Source organism: Leuciscus leuciscus (genome assembly GCF_965113295.1).
Source record: "Leuciscus leuciscus genome assembly, chromosome: 24".
Lineage (NCBI taxonomy): Eukaryota > Metazoa > Chordata > Actinopteri > Cypriniformes > Leuciscidae > Leuciscus > Leuciscus leuciscus.
In genome coordinates this window covers 17,055,368-17,075,981 of record NC_138723.1, presented here as the reverse complement: position 1 = coordinate 17,075,981, position 20,614 = coordinate 17,055,368, and the positions used below count along the sequence as shown (strand labels likewise).

The 20,614-nt window shown below is 38.4% G+C and overlaps 1 protein-coding gene and 1 long non-coding RNA gene across 3 annotated transcripts in view; one reads left to right on the top strand and one right to left on the bottom strand.

Moving 5' to 3' along the window:
• Positions 1-20,614, top strand: part of tiam1a (TIAM Rac1 associated GEF 1a) — a 52,357-nt gene that overhangs the window by 2,463 nt on the left and 29,280 nt on the right. For both annotated transcript variants that reach the window (XM_082157426.1, XM_082157425.1), the window contains exons 2-4: positions 16,767-16,859; positions 17,981-18,923; positions 19,689-20,169. In XM_082157426.1, the coding sequence (XP_082013552.1) occupies positions 17,991-18,923; positions 19,689-20,169 (1,414 nt within the window). In that variant the 5' untranslated portion in view covers positions 16,767-16,859; positions 17,981-17,990. The remainder of the gene's footprint in view (positions 1-16,766; positions 16,860-17,980; positions 18,924-19,688; positions 20,170-20,614) is intronic.
• Positions 13-5,835, bottom strand: LOC309488984. The gene is made up of 2 exons (XR_014202314.1): positions 3,276-5,835; positions 13-2,027 (listed from the first exon to the last, which is right to left on the bottom strand). It is a non-coding gene; the product is annotated as an uncharacterized lncRNA (long non-coding RNA).

Genomic DNA, 20,614 nt, shown 5'->3' with positions numbered 1-20,614 from the left:
TGATTTCTGAAAGATCACATGACATGAAGACTGGAGTAATGGCTGCTGAAAAAAACAGTTATTTTCACTGCAATAATATTTAACAATATTACTGTTTTTATTGTATTTTTTGACAACTTTGACTAAGATTTATTCTGTTACTGTTTCTGTATTCTGGTCTTTTATTGGTATGGTTGTTTTAGATAAACAAAATAGTGACAGGTAAGAAAAGTTAAATAAATATGAATTGCAATGTATTCTTATACAGACAATGAATGAACTTGTGAGTATGGAGATCACAGCATTGACTGGTTTCTATAGCACCTGCATTTGAATGTTATATGTTAGAAAGTTGTTTGGAGAGTTTTTGTATGTCTAAACTCAGATACTAAATAGTTTCCTGCTGTTTTTTCAAGCAGCGATAAAACACACGCACAGTCATTGATTTCACTGACAGCTTATGAATACTTAGAACTTAGAAACCCAATGACAGAATGGATAAAAAAAATAAAAAAATGCATAAAAACCTTATGGATTATCTGTGACATTGTGGCCTCTGTAAACCCATCATACAACATTCTGTGTTGTATGAGGTATTATAATCCTCATGTTAGATGTGTATGTGCAAGACCTGACACATATTCCCCATTGTCTCCTGCTAATGTGTGTTTCTTAATGCAGCGTGTCCTCCATTCATTCAGCGTGTCCTCCTCTTTCAATATTAGCACTTGACAGTGGATGTTTAAGCGTAGATCCCCAGGAGGAGATGAGGAGGGGGTAGTAGGGAAAACAATGAATTAAAAACATACATTTGTGGCTTTGTTAAAAATGTTGGTGTGTGCGTGTGCAGCTTTTGCTATTCGTGTGGGGTTGAAATTTTATATTCAAACATTTATGATATTACCATCTTTCCTCTAAGGCCACAGTGTCAGACCTTTCCCCTTTAACCTCTATTAAAGGCAGGAGAGTTTTTCCCAAGTACTGTACTTTTGTTTATAAGAACATGCCTACAGTAAGGGTGTGTGTGTCTTTCTGACATTCAAATGTCATGTTCATTCGTAATGTAATACAACAGGCATCTTTTCTTCTTTAAATCCTGTAGAACCAGAAAAATTACATTTCTAACCTGAAGGCAGGAAGACACGCACCCTGCACTATTTCAGAAGTCCCTTTCCATGAGGAAGTGATTACTGCAAAGCCAAAACTCAAACAAAGTGAATATGAAGTATGCACATGTGTGTATTTAAACACTAGTAAGGTGATCTGTGTGTGAGAAGGGGGCACAGAAAGTTAACAATAGACTGTTAACATCTAGACCGATCAATCGTTAAACAATTTTAGCCTCACCACTTATCAAGTAAAATCCACAACCGCTTTACCATTTAAATTGACCTTTCACTACAAAAGCCTTGATCTGACACATTTCGGATCACTTTAATCTTTGAAGATCTTCAGACCACAAGCCTGTTGAGACAGGACACACAGCTGCAGGCAAACCACATATTACTTGCTCATTCACTTAACGACTTTAACGAGGCGATTGACAAAATAATGTTGAAGAAAGAGTGATAGGGAGAGTAGCAAAGAGAGAGAGAGGGGGTTGTTGGGGATTAACCACGTGAACCTTTCCATTCTGCTAAATTCGTGCAAGTCTGAGTCTCAAAGAAAAGAGATACTCGGTTCTTAAAGGCATCGATCACTTACCCTGATGTTGTTCCAAACCTGTATGACTTTCTTTATTCTGCAAAGCACAAAAGAAGATATTTTGAAAAAAAGTTTTGGACAAATAATGAAAGTAAATGGGATCCAAAACAACTCGAACTTTATTGAACTTTATTGTATGGACAAAAAAAAACAAATGTTTTAAAAAAAATAATATCTTGTATATTTAACTGAGTGAGTTTTTACTTGTTTTTAACTGTCTTAAATTGTTGTCTTAAATCATATTGAAGCATCATTGATAATGTTTTTTTAATTCTTTTTTAAAAACATTGTTATTTTCTCACCCTGAGCTTTTGTATGGCTTCAGAAGACCACTTTTATGATACCTTTATAGTTTTTTTTCTTGTCATTTTTGAGCTTGACAGCCTCAATCTGTCTTAACTTTCATTTTATTAAAAAGAATACCTGGGATTATTTTAAAAAATTCACATTTGTCTTCCATGTACGTAAATGATAACAACATTTTTAGGTGAACTATCCCTATAATGCTACTTGATCCAACTTGTTCCTCTATCTGTTACTAACATCCTTTCAGTCGAAGCACAAAAGAGACTCCTCTTCAGCACGGGTCATCAGGGGAGAAAAGATTGGCTATCTCAAAATCCTCTACTGACCTGGAAAAGATCTGATCTCGGGCTGAAAGGAGCGACTGCTGTTGCATGCTGGTCTATTTTACTCTCTAAATTAGCTTTTTTTAAGTAGAGACTTGAGTGTCTTCCTTCTTGCCTTGTGGCGTGCGGGTGCAGGTTTTGTTGAGCTCCTTCCGCTTCTTTGGCACAGAGGAGAGGTTGTGTGGATAAAAGCAGCCTCTTGCTTTCAACAAAAGCTGTTTCTGTGGTTCCAGCACCATGCAGCATAAATGCACAGGCTGTGAAGCTTCAACATGGTTTTTACATACAGCAGGGTCAGAGGATTGCAGTAATATAAAGTCACACAAACTTAGTGCCTGAGGGGCACCATGGTCCTATTTGAAAAACATTTGACTGCACATTTTCTTTTTGTAAGCTTGCTGGTGAAAGACCTCCAGGCAGGGTAACATTAAAAATATCACAGATGTAATCTCGGAATCCTGGCTTTTGTATTTATATTTAACTACACTAGAACTAGTAATAGTGTGTATAATCTGTGGCATTTAGTGCTATAGTTATGATTTATCAGATGGGAATTGTTCATTTTAATTTTAAAGTAGCCATATTCTACTGTAGAATTGAATTTGTTTTTCCCCCATGCGGTTCACTTATAATGTTAGTCAAGGTTGTTGACCAAAAGGCAAGTTGCTGTTATTTCTATAGCACATTTAAAAACAACAAATGCTTGCTAAAGTGCTGTACATATTTTTATTTTGTACTGCACATTCGCAATCATTTGTTGTTCGTCACTTGCGGGGTACCTCAAGGCTCTGTTCTGGGCCTTTTTAGTTTTCTTTATATATGTTGCTTTGAGAGCATATGTTGTTTAGAAATTTGTCTATGTTTGTGAAGAATTTGTTAAACAATACTTAGCTGATAGATTAACATTTTTATTTTCTCATCCTAAGCTTTTGTATGGATTACGAGGGACCACTTTTATGATACTTTTATAGTTTTTTGCTGTATTTTTTATTTATTTTTTGACAGCCTCAGATTTATCAGATGGGATTTGTTCATTTGTTTTCTTTATATGTGTTCCTTTGAGAGCATCTGTTGTTTAGAAACATAACATTGCATACTATTGTTGTAAACAATACCTCGCTCCTAAACAATCTCCTATACAATCTAAACAATCTAGTTCCTGCAAAAAAACAAGTCTTACAATCTCTGTTTGACTGCCTTTAAATCATTAAAAGTTCAATGGATGAAAAGATGTTTCAGTTTATGCCATCTTGCCTTTATACTGAATGGATGTTCGTAAATGTGGGCAGTCATATGTTAATGTGCTCATATATAGGCGTGACATTAAAACTATATCAATATCAACATTTTGTAGATTAGTTTCCACAAATGGTTTTGTTGACTGGGAAGGGAGTTTTTAAACGTTACATACAGATGTCCTTTTGATGTATATGAAATGCTTAACTTCTAATGCTAATCATGAATTGCATGATTTTGGCAGAATGAGCAGCCTTCTCATTAGCAGTCTGGTAAGTGTGTTCACTGCTGACGCACTTTGATGAGACACCTTCTGTGGGACATAACAGCTTGCTGAGGGGGAGAAAGAGAGAACTACAGTGTATATGGTTGGGTGTGTGAGTGTGAGTGTTTTTTGGCCATGCATTGGCGGTGTGTGTGAGATGGAGGTGGTTTTTAAAAGACAGGTTGGTCAGCAGTAACTCTCACTCACTAAATAGTGTCTGGCACTGATGTAGTAATGGGGTATTGATTTGTAGTGGATTGGCCGATGGCATATGTGTGCTTTAGAAACAGCTCTATTGTGTCTCTCTGGTAAAAGGCTGGGTGTCACTAGCACACACACACACAAAATACCATGATGAAGAGATACGATTTATTGCCTTTCCACCGTAAAGAAATCATCCAGCAGGACCAGCACTGAGGTAAATCTAGTGTTGCTTCTTCACCCATAACCACAAACCAGCCTAGGTGGTTCATAGAGGGTATGGACACTTCTCATAGTTCCACTTCTTGTAAAAGTCATATAAGAGAATGGCACAATGTTGAAAAATAAACCATTGTTTTTTTCATACATTGCAGAAATTTTATTTTCATTATTTTATCTCAAAATTATTTGTATTTCTATTGTTGCAATGAACAATTATTTACATTTTTTCTTGATTTTATGTTTTATTTTATCTCTCTTTACAAATGTAACCTTATATTTGTTTCAATGAACCAAAATTTTATTTGATCTCATTACACAAAAAATCTTATTTTTATTGTTTTCAGTGAACCAATATTTTATTGTATTTTATTATCTTTTTATTTTATCCCTCCTTACAAAATCATATTTATCCTTGTTGATTTTGTTGTTTTGTCAGATCTATCTTGACTTTATCCAGCATTAGCCTGAAATGAGCCTTAAAATGAGCCTTAAAAAAAAAAGAGAGATGCATGAAACCTTCATAAATGAAAAAATGAATATTCTGAAAGCTATTCTTCTCAAGAGCTTTCTGTCTGTCTTTGCTCTCTGTTGTTTGCGTGTGACATTCCTGCCCTTTCAGGGCCCAAGTCTTTCAACTCCCTACCCTTTTTTTTTTCTCTTCTTTCGTTTCTTAAAGGAGCACATTGTTTGTGAGGTTCTGCTTGTTGACGCAGGTGCAAAAAAAGAAGCAAGAGAATAAGAGAGTCAAAGAATGAGAGAATGACGGAATCCCGGCACTCATGATTACCCCTCCTTCTCAAATGAAGTCTCTTAGACCTTAAAAGATGGCTTTAGGCCTTATGAACACGCTCATTTCCTCTCTCTCTAGACCTGTCAGGGCTTGTAGGTTGTTCTCATCAGCTGTAGAAGTTTCTGTCCGTTGGTCTCAGGTGTGCTGAGGAAGGGCTGTAGCACCGGTGTGGCTTTCAGTGCCTTCCTCCACCCCTCTTTTCTTTTCCATTGGGGCTTCCTGCCAGATGAGAAGAGCCGTGGGCTCCGAGCCAAAGCCTAATCCTACCTCTCATTCACTGTCAGCAGAAGGAATCCCAGAGCTATAAGTACGTGTGCTCGTTCTGGATGTGTGAACTGTCAGCATTAGCGGCCATTCTCTCTACAACACTCAACACAAGCTGCCCATGTGTGCGTTGAGAGTTTGTTCAGCCTGAGCTTGCCACAGTGCTGTGGACAAGACATAAGAAAAACTGTGTGAACTTTTCAAGTCTTTTCACTCTGAAATATGACTTCAGTGTCTTGGACTTGCGGTCAGTGAATGGTTTGGCATGTTGTACTGTGGTGCTCATACAGAAAACGTAGGTTTGAATCTGGCCCTCAACATCCCTCAATTGTCTCTATAATAAAACGCATCAAAGACAAGCACTTCTTTTTTGTCACTCAGTCTCCATCTCAGATCCATTTAGTTGTTTGTTGTCCAAAAAAAAGATTTTTACAAACCAAAAAGATCCATTTAGATGTGGTTTGAAATCTGATGATTAAAACTGTAATTTTTATATATGGCAATGAATCAATATAACAGTAACTTTTATTTTATTTTATTTTATTTTATTTTATTTTATTTTATTTTATTTTATTTTATTTTATTTTATTTTATTTTATTTTATTTTATTTTATTTTATTTTATTTTATTTTATTTTATTTTATTTTATTTTATTTTATTTTATTTTATATATTTTTATTTATTTATTAAATATTTTTTTCAAAATTAACGTATATTTTATAATTGTGTTATTTGAATGTTTTAATTTCATATGATTTTTTTTTAACTTATTAACCTTATTTTTATCATGTTGCAATGATAATTGCATTTATTTGAGAAATGCGCTTCAGTTTGAACGATCAGATCTCAAGTAGTTTTTTTTGTTCAATCAGGACATGACGTGTATGTAACATCACACATAAGTGTCTACAGCTGTTTCTGAATCCACTTTTTTCACTCCCTCTTTCCTCAAATACTGATTGACTTGCACAGCACATGTATGGAAATGCCTTCAATGTTTATGTTGCCTCATGAATACTTGCAGTTGCAGTGTAAAGATCAGATTAGGCGAACACATTTGAAATTGGATGCTGTTTCCAGGATGACCTCAACACAAGTTTTTAAAGTTGTCTCTTTCTTTTTTGTTATTTTAGTTTTGTATGAGAGAAGAGCAGCATCATCCAGACATATTCATCCGAAATCATCCTTTTGTCTCTTGCCTTCCCCATTTCTCTCTCTCTCTCTTTCCCCCCAGACTGGCACTCTTTGTTCAAGCGTATCATTGGAAGTGTGTAAATCGTGAGCCCCTCAGCCAAACATTTTCCCCTCTGATCAGTGAGAGGACCCATCTGCAGTCCTCCTCCTCCTCCTCCTCTTCTCTTCCTGCATGTCATCACTCCATTTTCCCCAGACAGAGGACACAAATTAGCCCCATTTACACTCCATTTCCCCCAACTTCACTGCCTCTAACCTGATAATGACTGGTGCATCTAGATGAATTAGGATGATGGCGATGAATTGTGTGTGGGTGTGTAACATCAGGATAGACATGGGTCTCTGCAATGATGATGAATCTGATGAACACACACCTGAAAAAAATAAAGCAATAAGCTATGAGAGGTCTTGCGTTAGAGTGATTTCACCACGGCTAAGAGGTGGTCTTAAAGGACAAGTTCGGTATTTTACACTTAAAGCCCTGTTTACAGATCGTATCTGATGAAATAGAACGGTTAAGATTAAAATTTGGACACATGCTCCTGTCCCGAGAATTTTAGGTTTATTTCGCTTTTGTGGACCTATTTTGCCAAACGCGTCACACCCGTGATTCTTCCGTTGAGAGCTTGAATAATAGACACTCCAGCCCAGTTGGTGGCGATAATGCACCTTTGCCAATTGCAAGCAAACCACGGGCATTTCATTGAATACACAGAAGAAGCAGAAGAAGAAGCGGCGGAGTAATACCGTAAAGGTGCTGCGGTCTCACAGCACGTCCTATTAAGTCAATGGAGTTGGACAAAAACTACGATAAAACCTGTTGGAATGCATCTTTTTCAGCGATTTTTGATGGAACATATCAGTGAACACCCCTGACCACTCGGTGAGTTTCACGTCTTTGTAAACGAAAGTTTAATGTGTTTTTAGGACGGAATCTTCCAGTGCACATAGACAACCATTGTGGGGGTGGGGGGGTGAAGCGAAATAAACCTAAAATTCTCAGGACAGCAGCATGTGTCCAAATTTTTATCTTAACCGTTCTATTTCATCAGATACGATCTGTAAACAGGGCTTTAAGTGTAAAATACCGAACTTGTCCTTTAAGCTTGATGTGAAGTATAGAGGTAAAATCACTGTAACACATGGTCTCAAGGGCTTATTGCTTTGTATGAAATGGCATCAATAGCAAAATGATTAAAAAAAACACGTTCTCATAATAGTTATATTTATTATTACTGTTTATCGTTGCCAAAACCATAGCAACTTAATTAATTAAAAAATAATATAGAATGTGTCGTCACAGGTGTGTATTTATTTGCATATAACAATGCCTTTAAATGTGGCTCATCCAATCAGAATTTAGTAAATAAGTCATTATTTTCCCATATATATTTCCCTTAAATAATAGACGGTAACCGAATAGAATACAATACAAATAAAATAACAGAAATGTAAAATGGTTGTCATTAATCTCGGCATTTTTGCTTGAATGCTTTACTAATGCACTATCAGCACAACTACAGATTAGAATTTTGGATGAAATATTATAAAAGAGGAGAATAGAATAATAAAATGTTTGTCAGGAATATCTCAAAGTTTATAAGGAACTATCAACAAAAGCACGGATCAGAGAGATGAACGTGACTTCAGACGTTGAGAGAAAGCGTTTTGGTCCCCTGCAGTCTAGATGTGCTCCCCACAGCCAGGCACAGTTGGCTTTACTGGCGTAATAATGGAACGGCAGATTTCGTCTGCCCCTTCGAGAGGTTTAAATGGGAAAGCCTTTGAGGAGCATACAGTCTGGCCATTGCGCTGCTTAGAGGGGTTCGTTTGAGACATGTTAGGCTCTCGGCAGGACTAGTCCTGATCCAACTTCATCCTCAGGTCAGCAGCCTTCTGAAAGAGAGAGATTTGAATGGTGCCCCCAAGGATTTTGAGAAAAGAAATCAAACACAAATCTACTATTATTTGATGTCAACCTATGGTTGTAGATTACTGCATGCATGGCATGATGGGATTAGAGTGTAACTTCAAGCTTTGTTCGATCCCTGAACCATTTTTTCATACAGACTTTGATGTCAAACATCAAAAAAACACATGAAATCTGTGAAATATTTGCACACCTCTCTGATGTGATAAAGACTGCCATAAGTTCTAATGTAAAATCACCCTTAATTTTGGCTTGTTCATTTATCAAGCAGATTACCATGGGATGTCACCCTGGTGTATTATCAATCTCTCCTTTTTGTTCTTTCGTCATCACTCTATCATTAACACGTCTGCAAAGGCTTAGATAACACGGCATTCCAGGTCATGGTGCGTTATTGAACAAAAGAGAGGAAACTGGTCTGGTGGTCCCAGAGGAAGTAACCACAGTCCTTCTCCACTTTGACCGGTGGCAAACAGACTGCCAATAAAGTCGCATTATAGATTAAAAGCTATGAACAAATTGGCCTTCTTATAGTATTTTTAGCTCTAGCACTACTCACTACAGGATGTTAAGTGTGAAAAATGAATCACACTTTTAGTTTGGTCGTATTTGTTCATGTGCTAATAAAAAAAAGCAACTGAATACGAACATAAATGATGATGATAACGCCACACTAGAAACCAAGACAGGCTATCTCGGGTCGATGGGGGGTCAGACACACCGGTGGTTTGAGTTTAAAGCATCATCCACTCATTACTGGCTCATTGAGCTCTGCCGAACGCAGGCACGGTCAGGAGCCCGGAGACATGAGGGAGGAGTCCTGTCACTTCATTTGGATTAATGGACAGTTAATATCTCCTGTCCTTTGAAGACCTTCCGAACTAGTCTTAAGGAAATGGTCACCCATGCTGTCAGGCTGTGTATATGATAGGACTTCCTTTTGTCTTTGTTTTTGTAGTTTGACATGAATGATTGAGCTATTGTAGTTTAAGTATGAGATGGGTGCTTGAAATGAGAAAAAAAAGGTTTATTTTGGCTGGGCTTTGTGACACTGTTATGGATAGGACAGAGGTGACAGGAAAGAATGAGGAGCGGAGGGGGGATGGGGTCGGGAAATGACCCCTGCTGGACTCAGGCCGGCCATAAGACATGCTTTCAGAATTTAGTTCTTTTTATCAGTGTAAACTTTTCAGTTTTGTTTAGATTTGTTATGTTAATGTTTGTTATGTTTATATTATATTACTCTACTATATTTTTTAACACAGTAAAATATCGATAAATATACATTTATATACTTTATTACCAGTAAACATATATTACCAGTATTCGTTAATCAACATTATTTTCCTGTTAATGAAATGGACCCTTGCGAGTATTTTCATGTTACATAATAAACTAAACTAAGCTAAAATAAAATAAAATAAAGATGAGAATAGATTAAAATACAATTGAATATCTCAACAATTTTGCTTGAAAGATTTGCATGTGACTTTTTTTTTACTGAGGCACTAACACAAGTACAGATGAAAATGACTTCTCATGACATGATTTGACTACTTTTTACAAATTTGTGATATAATGCCTCAATAAACTCAGAATTACTGCTTATTAATAGTTAGTAAGGTAGTTATTAAGGTTTTGGGTATAGGATTAAGGGATGTAGAATATGGTCATGCAGAATAAGGCATTAATATGTGCTTTATAAGTACTAATAAACAGCCAATATCCTAGTAACATGCATGCTAATAAGCAACTAGTTAATAGTGAGAATTGGACCGAAAGTGTTACCAAAAAAATAATACACAGTAAAACTTTACACTCTAAACAAAAATGGTGCTAAATAGCACTAAAAGTGGTTCATTGGCTTGTAATCATAGGGGAACCACTTTAAGTGCCATATAGCACCTACCTTTGTCAAATGGTGCTATGTAGAACCATAAGAGGTGCCATATAGCACCTTAACCACCCCAAAGAACCGCTAAAGAACCGCTGAAGAACCAAACTGGGCTTAACAGGTTCTTTAAATGGTAGTGGTGCTATATAGCACCTTAACCACCGCAAAGAACCGCTGAAGAACCATTTTTTTTAGTGTGTAGAGAAACATTATCAAAACATGTTAATATATATATTTTTCATGTCTATGTAATATACCCTGGTCAGTGTTTTCATGTTCCATTGATGTGAATCTTTCTAGCTGCTTGTTTTTCTACCTCCTTCCTTGGAAAAGATGATGTTAATCTTCCCATCCTGGTGTGCGTAACTCTTTCATGCAATGATCCATCATACGAGTAACAAAAACATGTGAAGACTTCAGTACCTGTGGTGATAAGCTTCTTATAAAGTCTCCTCTTTAAACTCTTAACCTCTCTCGCTGTCGGTCTCTCTCTTGTTCTCTGTCAACTCCCTCTTATTTTCCATTATTCCCGAGGGCGTTTCATTACAGCTTTCAAGTCCCTCTCATCTCAAGCTAAGTTGGTCATTCCTGGTCGGGAATCCATGGAAGAATGTGAGAAATGGGGAGATTCGCCTGTGGGCAGGGTGGGTTTCAGTGGGTTCAGGGCTTAGGGTATTGTTAAAAGGGACATGCACCAATTAGCAATGAATGTAGATGGACTATTAAAGGGATCTTAAATTAGTTTCACAGGCACAAGAAAAAGGTCAACACTGTTACTGTGGGAATGGATTTATAGAGCTGACACACTCGATGAGATTTTTACCATCAGCACTGTTTGGAAAATGACCTGCTGTGTGTTCACCTCAAGTTCAGTTCAGCACTTTTTTTAGTAAAAAATTTCTTAGGTGTGTTGACTAAGCAGAATTACACTTGTTATGATGAAGGGAAAAAAGAGCAGAGGGGAAGAGAGAGGATGTTTTTCCTTTGTTCAAACAAGGTGGTTGATGAATAAAAGAGAAAGAATAAAAGAAGTGAGCCTATAGATCACAGCAAACAAAAGGAAATGAAAAAAAAATGTCAGGGCAGAGAGAGAGAGAGAGAGAGAACTTGAGGGAGGGAGCCATTATTATCTGATACCTGAGAAGTTTTTTTTGTGTGCGTGTGTGTGTGTGTGTGTGTGTGTGTGTGTGTGTGTGTGTGTGTGTGTGTGTGTGTGTGTGTGTGTGTGTGTGGTGTGGGGGGTTGGTTGGCTGTTGGAGGGAAGTGTGTCTGGGTGGTGACTGTTAAAAGTGTAAAATATTTGGTGGCCGTTGTGGTAGGAAGTTCAACAAACAAGTTGTTTTCTTTTCTATTGCCAGTCAGTCTGAAGAGACAGTGAATGTAAATATAAACGGAAACCAATTCATTATTATGAAAGTGACATTGTATACTGTTTTTTTATTGACTCTACAACATTGAAACCTTTCCAGATTTCTGCAGAATTCAAGTGTCCCATAATGAATCATCATTTTCTGATGATCACATACTGTTGTTATTAATAGTATCAACTAGGACTGGGTGAAACAAAAAAAACCATTTCTTTAGTCTTCAATGTCACATGATCCTTCAGAATTCATTCTAATATTTGATTTGGTGCTCAAGTAACATTTATTTGTATTATCAATGTAATAAAGATGTGCTGCTTAATATTTTTGTGATGAATAAAAAGCTCAAAAGAACATCAACATCAATCAAAACTTTTGATCAATTTAAATGTAAAAAAGATTTAATTGATTTTAAAAAGATCAAAACCCAATCTTTTTTTATTAGTATTATTATTATTGAATTTATACTCGTAATATGCAGAATGGCTCACAGAGAGTTTTGAGTGCTAACTCAAGCAAACTGACTTTTGATCTGATTCTTTGAAGCGGATAATTCAAAAGAACAGATTCGTTCAAAATGAATCAAACTTCCAAAAAAAATCACAGAGAAAATCTATGAATTTCTGGGCACAAAACTGCATGATCTTTAGGAATCTAATGTCCAAATAACATGTTACAGCATTTTTCACAAAACTGTTTTATTTTTATATTATTAATAGAAAATGATATTGTATATATTATATGGCTCAGCACTATCTATGAAGTAATCTGTCAGCAGAGACAGACAAAGACAGTGTGGGCAGTGATTACTCTTGTCTTTGTCTGCGCTCTCTCAATTATACTAACAAGAGTAGATTGTGCACATGCAAAATTATAGATTCCATCTGAACAATGGAGCATTTCTAACCCAGTCTCTCCTGTGCTCACTCTCTCTGTCTGTGTGTGCAGTTAAAAGCCCCGTAGTCTTCCTCAACTCGGTGAAGCAGTGCTGGGCTTTGGGGAGATTTTAAACCTTGCTCTTTGCCTCAGGCCTTAAAGACAAGCAGCAGAAACAAAAAGACTTTGTATTGGACTAATGGGAGCAGGTTTAGGGAACGAGAATAATGCATTTGTGTTTTGCTTCCCCCTCACTTACAGCAGTCATCACTCATCGCTTTTCTTTGTCTGGTGAACATCTATCTTCTCTTCCATCATAAATGACTAATATGAGCATCCCAGTGCTTTTTTATATTTATATTATAATATCTGATTGAGTTAAGTTTGCAGACTTATCAGAGTCTATTTGTGGGTGCAATTTTGCAGAATTCTCAAGCAGGCCTGTCTGTGCTTTATAATGTGATAAATGGAGACATTTCAGATGATTATACTTCAGTAATGATATGTTCGCTCCACTTTTTAATTTAGTATCGAAGAGCATTATTCGTTTCACACCCCCTTTATCCGTTTGCTCAGTTTTGAGAGAGCTAAGTAAAGTGAAGTTACTGAGCGCTAAAGAACTATAAAGAGGTTTACTAGCCACTCTTATCTCTATATTCCTTATGAAGAATTTTTAAAAGATTGAGAGTGTTTTGTGCTACCTGTAGGGATGTGTTAATGTGAACTAGCTGGAGGAAGCTAAAGAAAGCAAAGCTGTGATATCTTGCTTTTTAACACTCGACTCGTGCTGGTGATCTATTCCACAGCCGCTCTTTTTGCTCAAACAAAAGATTATCTGAGAGAGGGAACGGGATGTTCAGTAGAGTCAGTCCGTTTCATTATTCCATTACAATGCACACCCTCCTCACGGCCAAACATTGGCTTTATTCTGCAGATGGGACGGGGGGAGAAAACATTCATCAGAGAGGGGGGACGGGAAAGAAAGAAAGGATGACATAAAGAAATGTGACACATGAAAAGAGAAAAGACAAAATGTGATGTTAAAGACAAAGTAGGAAAGAAAAAAATACTAACAGGTTGATGGATAGATAGACAGACAAAAAAGAGAATAAGCAGTGTGGAGGCTGAGGTAAGATCAGAGTGTGTGTGTGTGTGCTGGATGTGTGTGTGGTTTAATAACGGAGCTCAGGCTAGCACATCCTTCACAGTGAGGGAAGTGAAGTGGAGGAGGTGTCCTCCTAAGTGCCTGTGATTAAACATTCACAGTGAGACTATACAAGGCTCAGCAGGCTATTCCACCACCACACACCCTTCCTCCATCCTATCCACCTGCTTCTACCCTGCAGGAGACGTCCTGCTCCAAGATTACAAAAACATATTCACAAACAACAAGTATATATATAGTGTCATAACTCAGAGTTTTACATATAGCGATCAACATTTTGCGTTTGTGTTAGCTTGGGGTCTGTTGTCGTCATGCTGAGATTTATCACACGTTATTATTGCTGAATCTGAGTATCATGTAGGTGAGAAGTAGGAGGGAAGGAGAGAGTGGGCAGAAGGTCACTCGGTTCATTCGCTGACTCACGTTTGCCTCTCTGCTCAGCGGGATCACAGTTTCTCTCATCGATTTTCGCTAACCTTTTGGTTATGACTGCAATGACATTTTAACTGTAGATCCCCGCTGAGATATTCCATCTGGAGCATGTTTTCGAAGCAGAAGATTTGATATTTAATGCGATCGGATCAGATGGTAACAGATCTGTGTTTGATTAGCACACATATGCTTATATACCGTCACAGCTAAGGGAAACACAGTGGAAAGTCCATCTTGAGCAGCTATTTCCAGTCATTTACATACAGCTTATTTTCTCGAAAGACTGCAGTCTACAAAAAAAGTTAGCTAATAGTGCATTCATGTAAGAAAGATTGTATTTATGAGTTGAACACACATGAGAACCACCACAATGTCCTTTCTGTCAGGACCGCTACCGTCAAATACGATTGAAAATTAGCATACAGTTTGGATTGGCGGTATGGTTCCGTTCTGGGCGAGAACTCCCTGCGCATCCATGCAGCTGAGCATGAGATAAGAGCAGGGAGAGCAGCAATAACCCCCCTTAGGGTAAACAGAACAGAACCAACATGAATGTTTGCAAATATATTTAATTCAAGATTTTAAAGTACAACATAATTCGAGAATTTATTCTGATTCAAGGGGAATCAGAATGCCAAATCCTGACAGGGCGAGAGGAGGAGCTGGGGATGGAGGAGGGTAATTAGCCCCTGAGAAACGCGGTAGCTGCTGATAATACTGAAGGAGCTTATATATGTATACGGTGATAGGCGTCGTATTCCTATAGGTAGATGTGGATCAGCTGAGAGTCAGCTGATGCGAGCTTGACCAATGTGACCTGCCAGAACTAACGCTACGCTTGATAATTACAAGTTGGAAAAAAAGCACAGTTTCTGAGTTGGAGGCATGTCAGTGAAAAAAAATATGGCGAACACAATGGATGCATCTATAGTTGATGGTAAATATGTTGAAAAGTATGAAATTACTATTTTAACAACAAAACCAGTTAAGTTGTTAGTATTGTACAATTACAATAGAATATATAACAATTCTATTTACAGCACCTTCATACATACCGTAATAGAAACATAAAAAGGAAAAACAAGCACATTCTTTATTCAACGTTTAACAGAAGTAGTATATATATATATTTATTTATTTATTTATTTATTTATTTGAAAAAAGTGCATTCCCATCTTGCACTGACCAAAGTGACTTGAACACACCTGACCTAGTAATTATGAATTCCCAATAACATGAAATGGGAACTCAAAATATCTATTGCAAAATATCTATAGTGGGTAATCAGAAATCGGAAAACTACTGGAGATGCTTTTTTCACATCAGAGTTTGGTCCTCTATTACCCCACACCCCCCAGAAAACTTCACATTTGAATTGCTGATATAAAAGCCTAAATATCTTGTGGAGGATGAATCTAATGGTAGTAGTATGAAGGAGGGGACATGGACAGGAAGGAGGAGCAGAGATATAGAGGGGGGGGGCAGAGCTGCAAAAAAAGTGAAATGCAGTGAAAAATGGGGTCAACTCTAGTTTATGTAAGTCTACAGCAAGGTTGAGTAGATTTACTGCAGTGCAGAGTTTTTCTATCACTTCTCTGATGTACACGAACAAACACACTGTCGTCCTGAGTATAGAGTGCGTCAGATGGGTCTCTATATCTCACTTTATTGGCCTTAAGGTCTTGTTGACCCTTACTGTCGAAGCTGGACATGATCCAGAGAAATACACACTGACCACAACAAACACATTCACACACACGCTTCTGTTACGCACACTGTTTGTATCACAAACCCTCTGGCAGCGAGAAACAACACAGGCACACCAGAATACACTACATTTTTACAGTAAAAACTAGATTTGTGTGGTCCTTACCAATGTAAACTCGCCAGCACAATACTAGGGTGTTTTGGTTGGCTGCTAAGGTGATCTAAAGGGGGTTGCTATTTTCTGGACCAAGTCAAAAGAGCCCATCCAAAGTCTCAATGATATTCTGGTTTCTAGATATAGCTTGAGTATATTCTATATAAGTTTAAATGGATCCAATACGCAAATTTAGCTTTTTATCTTTTCTTTATCCTCTTCCTCTATTTCTATCCCCTGGTTACTGGAGCAGTGACCGTGTCATTCTGAAGCTAATCCATAAAATGCAGCGTGTAGTCTGAACCTTCTCGTATTGAATCTTCTAATATTTATACCTGCTGCAGTATGGAGATGAGGCTTTCTCTCTGCTCTTCTCTCTGGATTAGTAGAAATTGGGTCAGATTGGCATTGAAGAACATATAACTGGGTTCAGCTTTAAGACTACTGCTGGGTAGCCTTGATCTTCTGACGTAATTACTGTATTGTTGGCTTCTTAAGGAACTGAGACGAATCAGAAAATTCTTCCTCTTGTGCAGCAGGGAAGGAGTGTGAAAATTGTTGTATAAGTGTTGTGTGTGCTTTTGTGACCGCACCTTCGAACAGGTGTGCTGTCATGTTCTCATATGTGTCTTGAAATCCACCCAAACCCAAAAAACTCCTAGACGTCTTATTTATGAACAGAAATCCAAACTATCCTTGTGTCTGAACTTAATCTTCCACTGTTCCTTTGTTTAAAATGTGTGTTTTATTTCTTTTTCAGGGAAAACTGCTGTAGGGCTGATCAGGAACATGAGGTCAATAAATAAGAGCATTGCCGTCTGGAAATGCATCTGATCCACTGTTTCTGCCTCAGGTACTGTTGCTGATCTTATATGATGTCATGTGCTAAGACAATAGAATTGTGTTTTTTAGGCAGCTCAAAACCAATAAGCTGCCTTGCTGCCAATTGCAGCAATTAAGTTCAAAAAAAGTTTGCTATTAGCATGTAAATTGCATAAAAACACACAAATATTGGGTAAAACGTTCCATTTTATTTACTTTCCGAAGTCTAAACTGAATAAAATAATTAAACTTAGGTTTATAATTAACATTTCTTCCGCCTAGCCCAGCGTCTTGAATTTAGTTTTTCCCAAAGCTTGTCACAATGGGAATTGGAATGGGAACATTATGGGACTGGCTATAATTGCTTGTGCAAACTAGGTATCACAAGCAATTATGAGGCAGCATTAGTATCTTACCTTCTGGGATAGCCTTCATGTTTGGAGTGTGTCTATGATGCCTTAAAATGCTGCTTCTATACGTTTTTGAACAGAATAAATATCTCTCATGATTAGTCTCCTACAGTTATTTTTTATATACCAAAGTGATTCCATAAAAAAATCCTTAAACGGTACAAAATGGATTCTTATAACTAATTCCCTTTTCTTTCTTAGAACTAATTTATCTGAATTTTGCCCTAATTGAACGGTTTTCAATTTCAAGAGGTTATAACTGAGAAACACATAGTGTGAACTCTCTAATGGAGGTAATTTAAAACATTTCAATGATATTCTCAACACGGGGGGTTGAGAGGTTTCACATCCCACTCCTTCGCTCACTCTCTTGTGTCTTTGTGTGCGTCAGAGATATTTCTGGTGTTAGACTCCGATCATAGCTCTCACTTTTAGAGATGTTATTTAGAGACTGAATTTCTGTTCTGTAGGTACATCCTCTTTCATTCTGTTGCTTTCTCTTTCTGCACTGTAATAATTCTTTACATAAGAGTTGGATCTAGCAGTTATGCTGCTTTAGAGCTAGAGTGACTCTTTCATGGTCTCTAGATAGCATCTTAAGAAGAATGTGATGTTTGCTGGTCAGTCCTATCTTTGAAATGTCACACAGGCATATACAGACATCTTGCTAGTGTTTGGTGGGTCTTAACTTCATCCGTAAGTAGCGACGTCCTATATCTAACCCATGTTGTGTCTTTCACAGACGTTAAACCATGGGAAATGTGGAGAGCCAAAATGGAGGCCACGCCTACTACAGTGAGGGGCAGGGCCACCTCTCACGAAAGCACATGACCCGATCACTTCGCATCTCTAACAAGCAGTCTCGACGATCGCGTCATGCCTCAACCAGCAAGGCTGAACACCGCAACTCTGAGACCAGCACAAAATCTAGCAGCACCCCTTCCATCCCACAGTCCTTAAGTGAAAATGGCCTGGAATCCTTCAATGAGACAGATGCTTTGGAGGGCTATGGGGGCACCATTTGGGTGGACCGGATGGCCATGAACTTGCGGCCGATGTCCTTCCACGACAACTTGGCGGATCCCACCATCACGCCTGGCTCCGAAGACGGAGTTGAGATGGACACAGTGGTGGCAGACGGTTGTGATGATGATGATGGACTTTTCACAGGTGAGGACACATACCTGCAGAGGACCAGAGACGGTCCTCGGGAAGGTGGCAGCTTCAAGAAGAAGCGCTCCAAATCTGCAGACATGTGGAGAGAGGATTCCATGGAGTTCTCCCTGTCGGATCTAAGCCAAGAGCATCTGACAAGCACAGAGGAGATTATAGGGACAAATGAGGATGAGGACAAAAGCTTTGCCAACTGTGGAGGACGGCGTCGCACCTCCAGCCCACAGACTCTCGAGTCTCACTCAGGAGAGAGAGCCAACTCTTTAGATGAACTTTGCACACAGAGGATACCTCTTCGTGGCTCCCACCATCTCTATAATGGTCACAATCCCGAGAGGACGGAGGGAGGCGGAATGAACGGCGAGATCTTGTCTCCTGCGGAGGAGGAAGGGAACGGATATGGAGCGTACACTCTTCCTTGTCGTCGTTCTCACTGCCTGTCTGAAGGACTGTCCAATCATAAGGCTACCATCTGCTCACGTATGCAGGGACGGCGTGCGCAAACAACACATGTAAGTTATTCCTCTGACAAATGGTTTTTCACATCCTCTCAAAATAAAGACTGGTATGAATCATGTGCACTTTGCATACTTCCAAACCTGCCAAATAGTGTCGTCCATTTATTTAGAACCTTGTTGCCAAAGTGCAACAACCAAGAACTGGTTAAAGAGCTTATTGGTTTCTCTGAGGACATTTTTTATTTAACTTTTAGGTCTAGTCAAAATGTTAAAGATAAAAACACTCCAGGATCTTTAAAATCAAATTCTGATTTTGACTTTCATATTTGATGTGATCTGAACTGTCTTTGCTTGTCAAAGAGCTTCCAATTTTGAAAGGTCTCAGGGGACACTTCAAACACAACTTTCATGTTCAAACCTGTGGCAGCTACTTTGGACAAAAGTGTTTTTGAAACATATAATTTCCCATAATCTACCTGTGAGGAACTGCAGTGTTTCTGTGTTGGCAAAGGGAAGCTGCCCCTTCTCCTTAGAATGTCTTCCTCTTTCTGTTCCTCTTTCATGCACTGGTAAACAAGTTGAGAACAAGTACAGATTAGTCTCTTCCTTTGTGTCTGTCAAAATAGGAAAGAAAGAAGAGCCGTTCATCAGCTCAATGGAAGTTAGTTTCCATTAAAAATATTCTGAATTGTCAAACTATTATTTGGGGTGAAGGAGTTCTGAGAAGGAATTGTTGTTTAGAGGATGTCCCATATGAAGTGCTGTCACTGTAGAGGGAGTGTCATCTTTTATCTGCATTAACCTGGTCTGTGTGTGTAGGATATCACAGCTTGTGAGGGCAGCGAGTATGGAGACAGTGGTATTGACGGTGGTGCAGCTGAGGTCGAGCACTCCTCGCGCCGTTGCAAGGCTATGTCTGCGTCCTTCTCCGTCTACTCCACTGCTAGCGGAAGCATCTTCGCGGGAAGCGACAGTGGCAGTAGCAGCGGAGGTGGAGGAGACCGTGAACGTCAAGCTGGTGGAGATCAAGGCGTGTACGAGAACTTCCGTCACGAGCTGGACTTGAACTCCAGACAGACGCGGGAATGCCTCGAGGAAGCCAGTTCGGCTGCCAGCGATGAAAGGAGCAGTGGAACGCTAAGCTCCGTTTACCCCTCAGACATTCTACTTAGCACGGTGCAGGGCACTGTGCGGAAGGCCGGCATACTGGCTGTGAAGAACTTCTTAGTGCACAAAAAGAATAAGAGGGTGGAGTCAGCAGCAAAAAGGAAGTGGAAGCAGTACTGGGTGTCACTCAAAGGTGAGATACAAGCTATGTTTAGAATAGCATATTGCTCTTAATATTTCTGCAGTTTATTGTGTGTATACTGTGCATTTTACACCTGCATTTGATTAAATGTACAGTATACAACAGAGCGCACTTCACTGGGTATTCTGTCCCACAGTACAAATCGTTCTACTTGATCTTTTGTTTTTAAACTCGTTGACCCTGCTTCAGTTATTAAATATCATGCACATGCTATTTCACATCGGGCTTATTACACCAGACCCTAATACATTTATTTTCTAACTCTGAGCTTTTGATTCTTGCTGTTTGATGTGTATACCAATAACAGTCTAATTTAATGCTCAGAGACGTTTCTTTCAGCAGTTGCTATTGTAAAGAAACACAAAATAGTATACTAGACATTTCTGGTCTTCATTTGTGTCAGAACCATAATCAAGTTATCTAAAGAGTTTTCTAC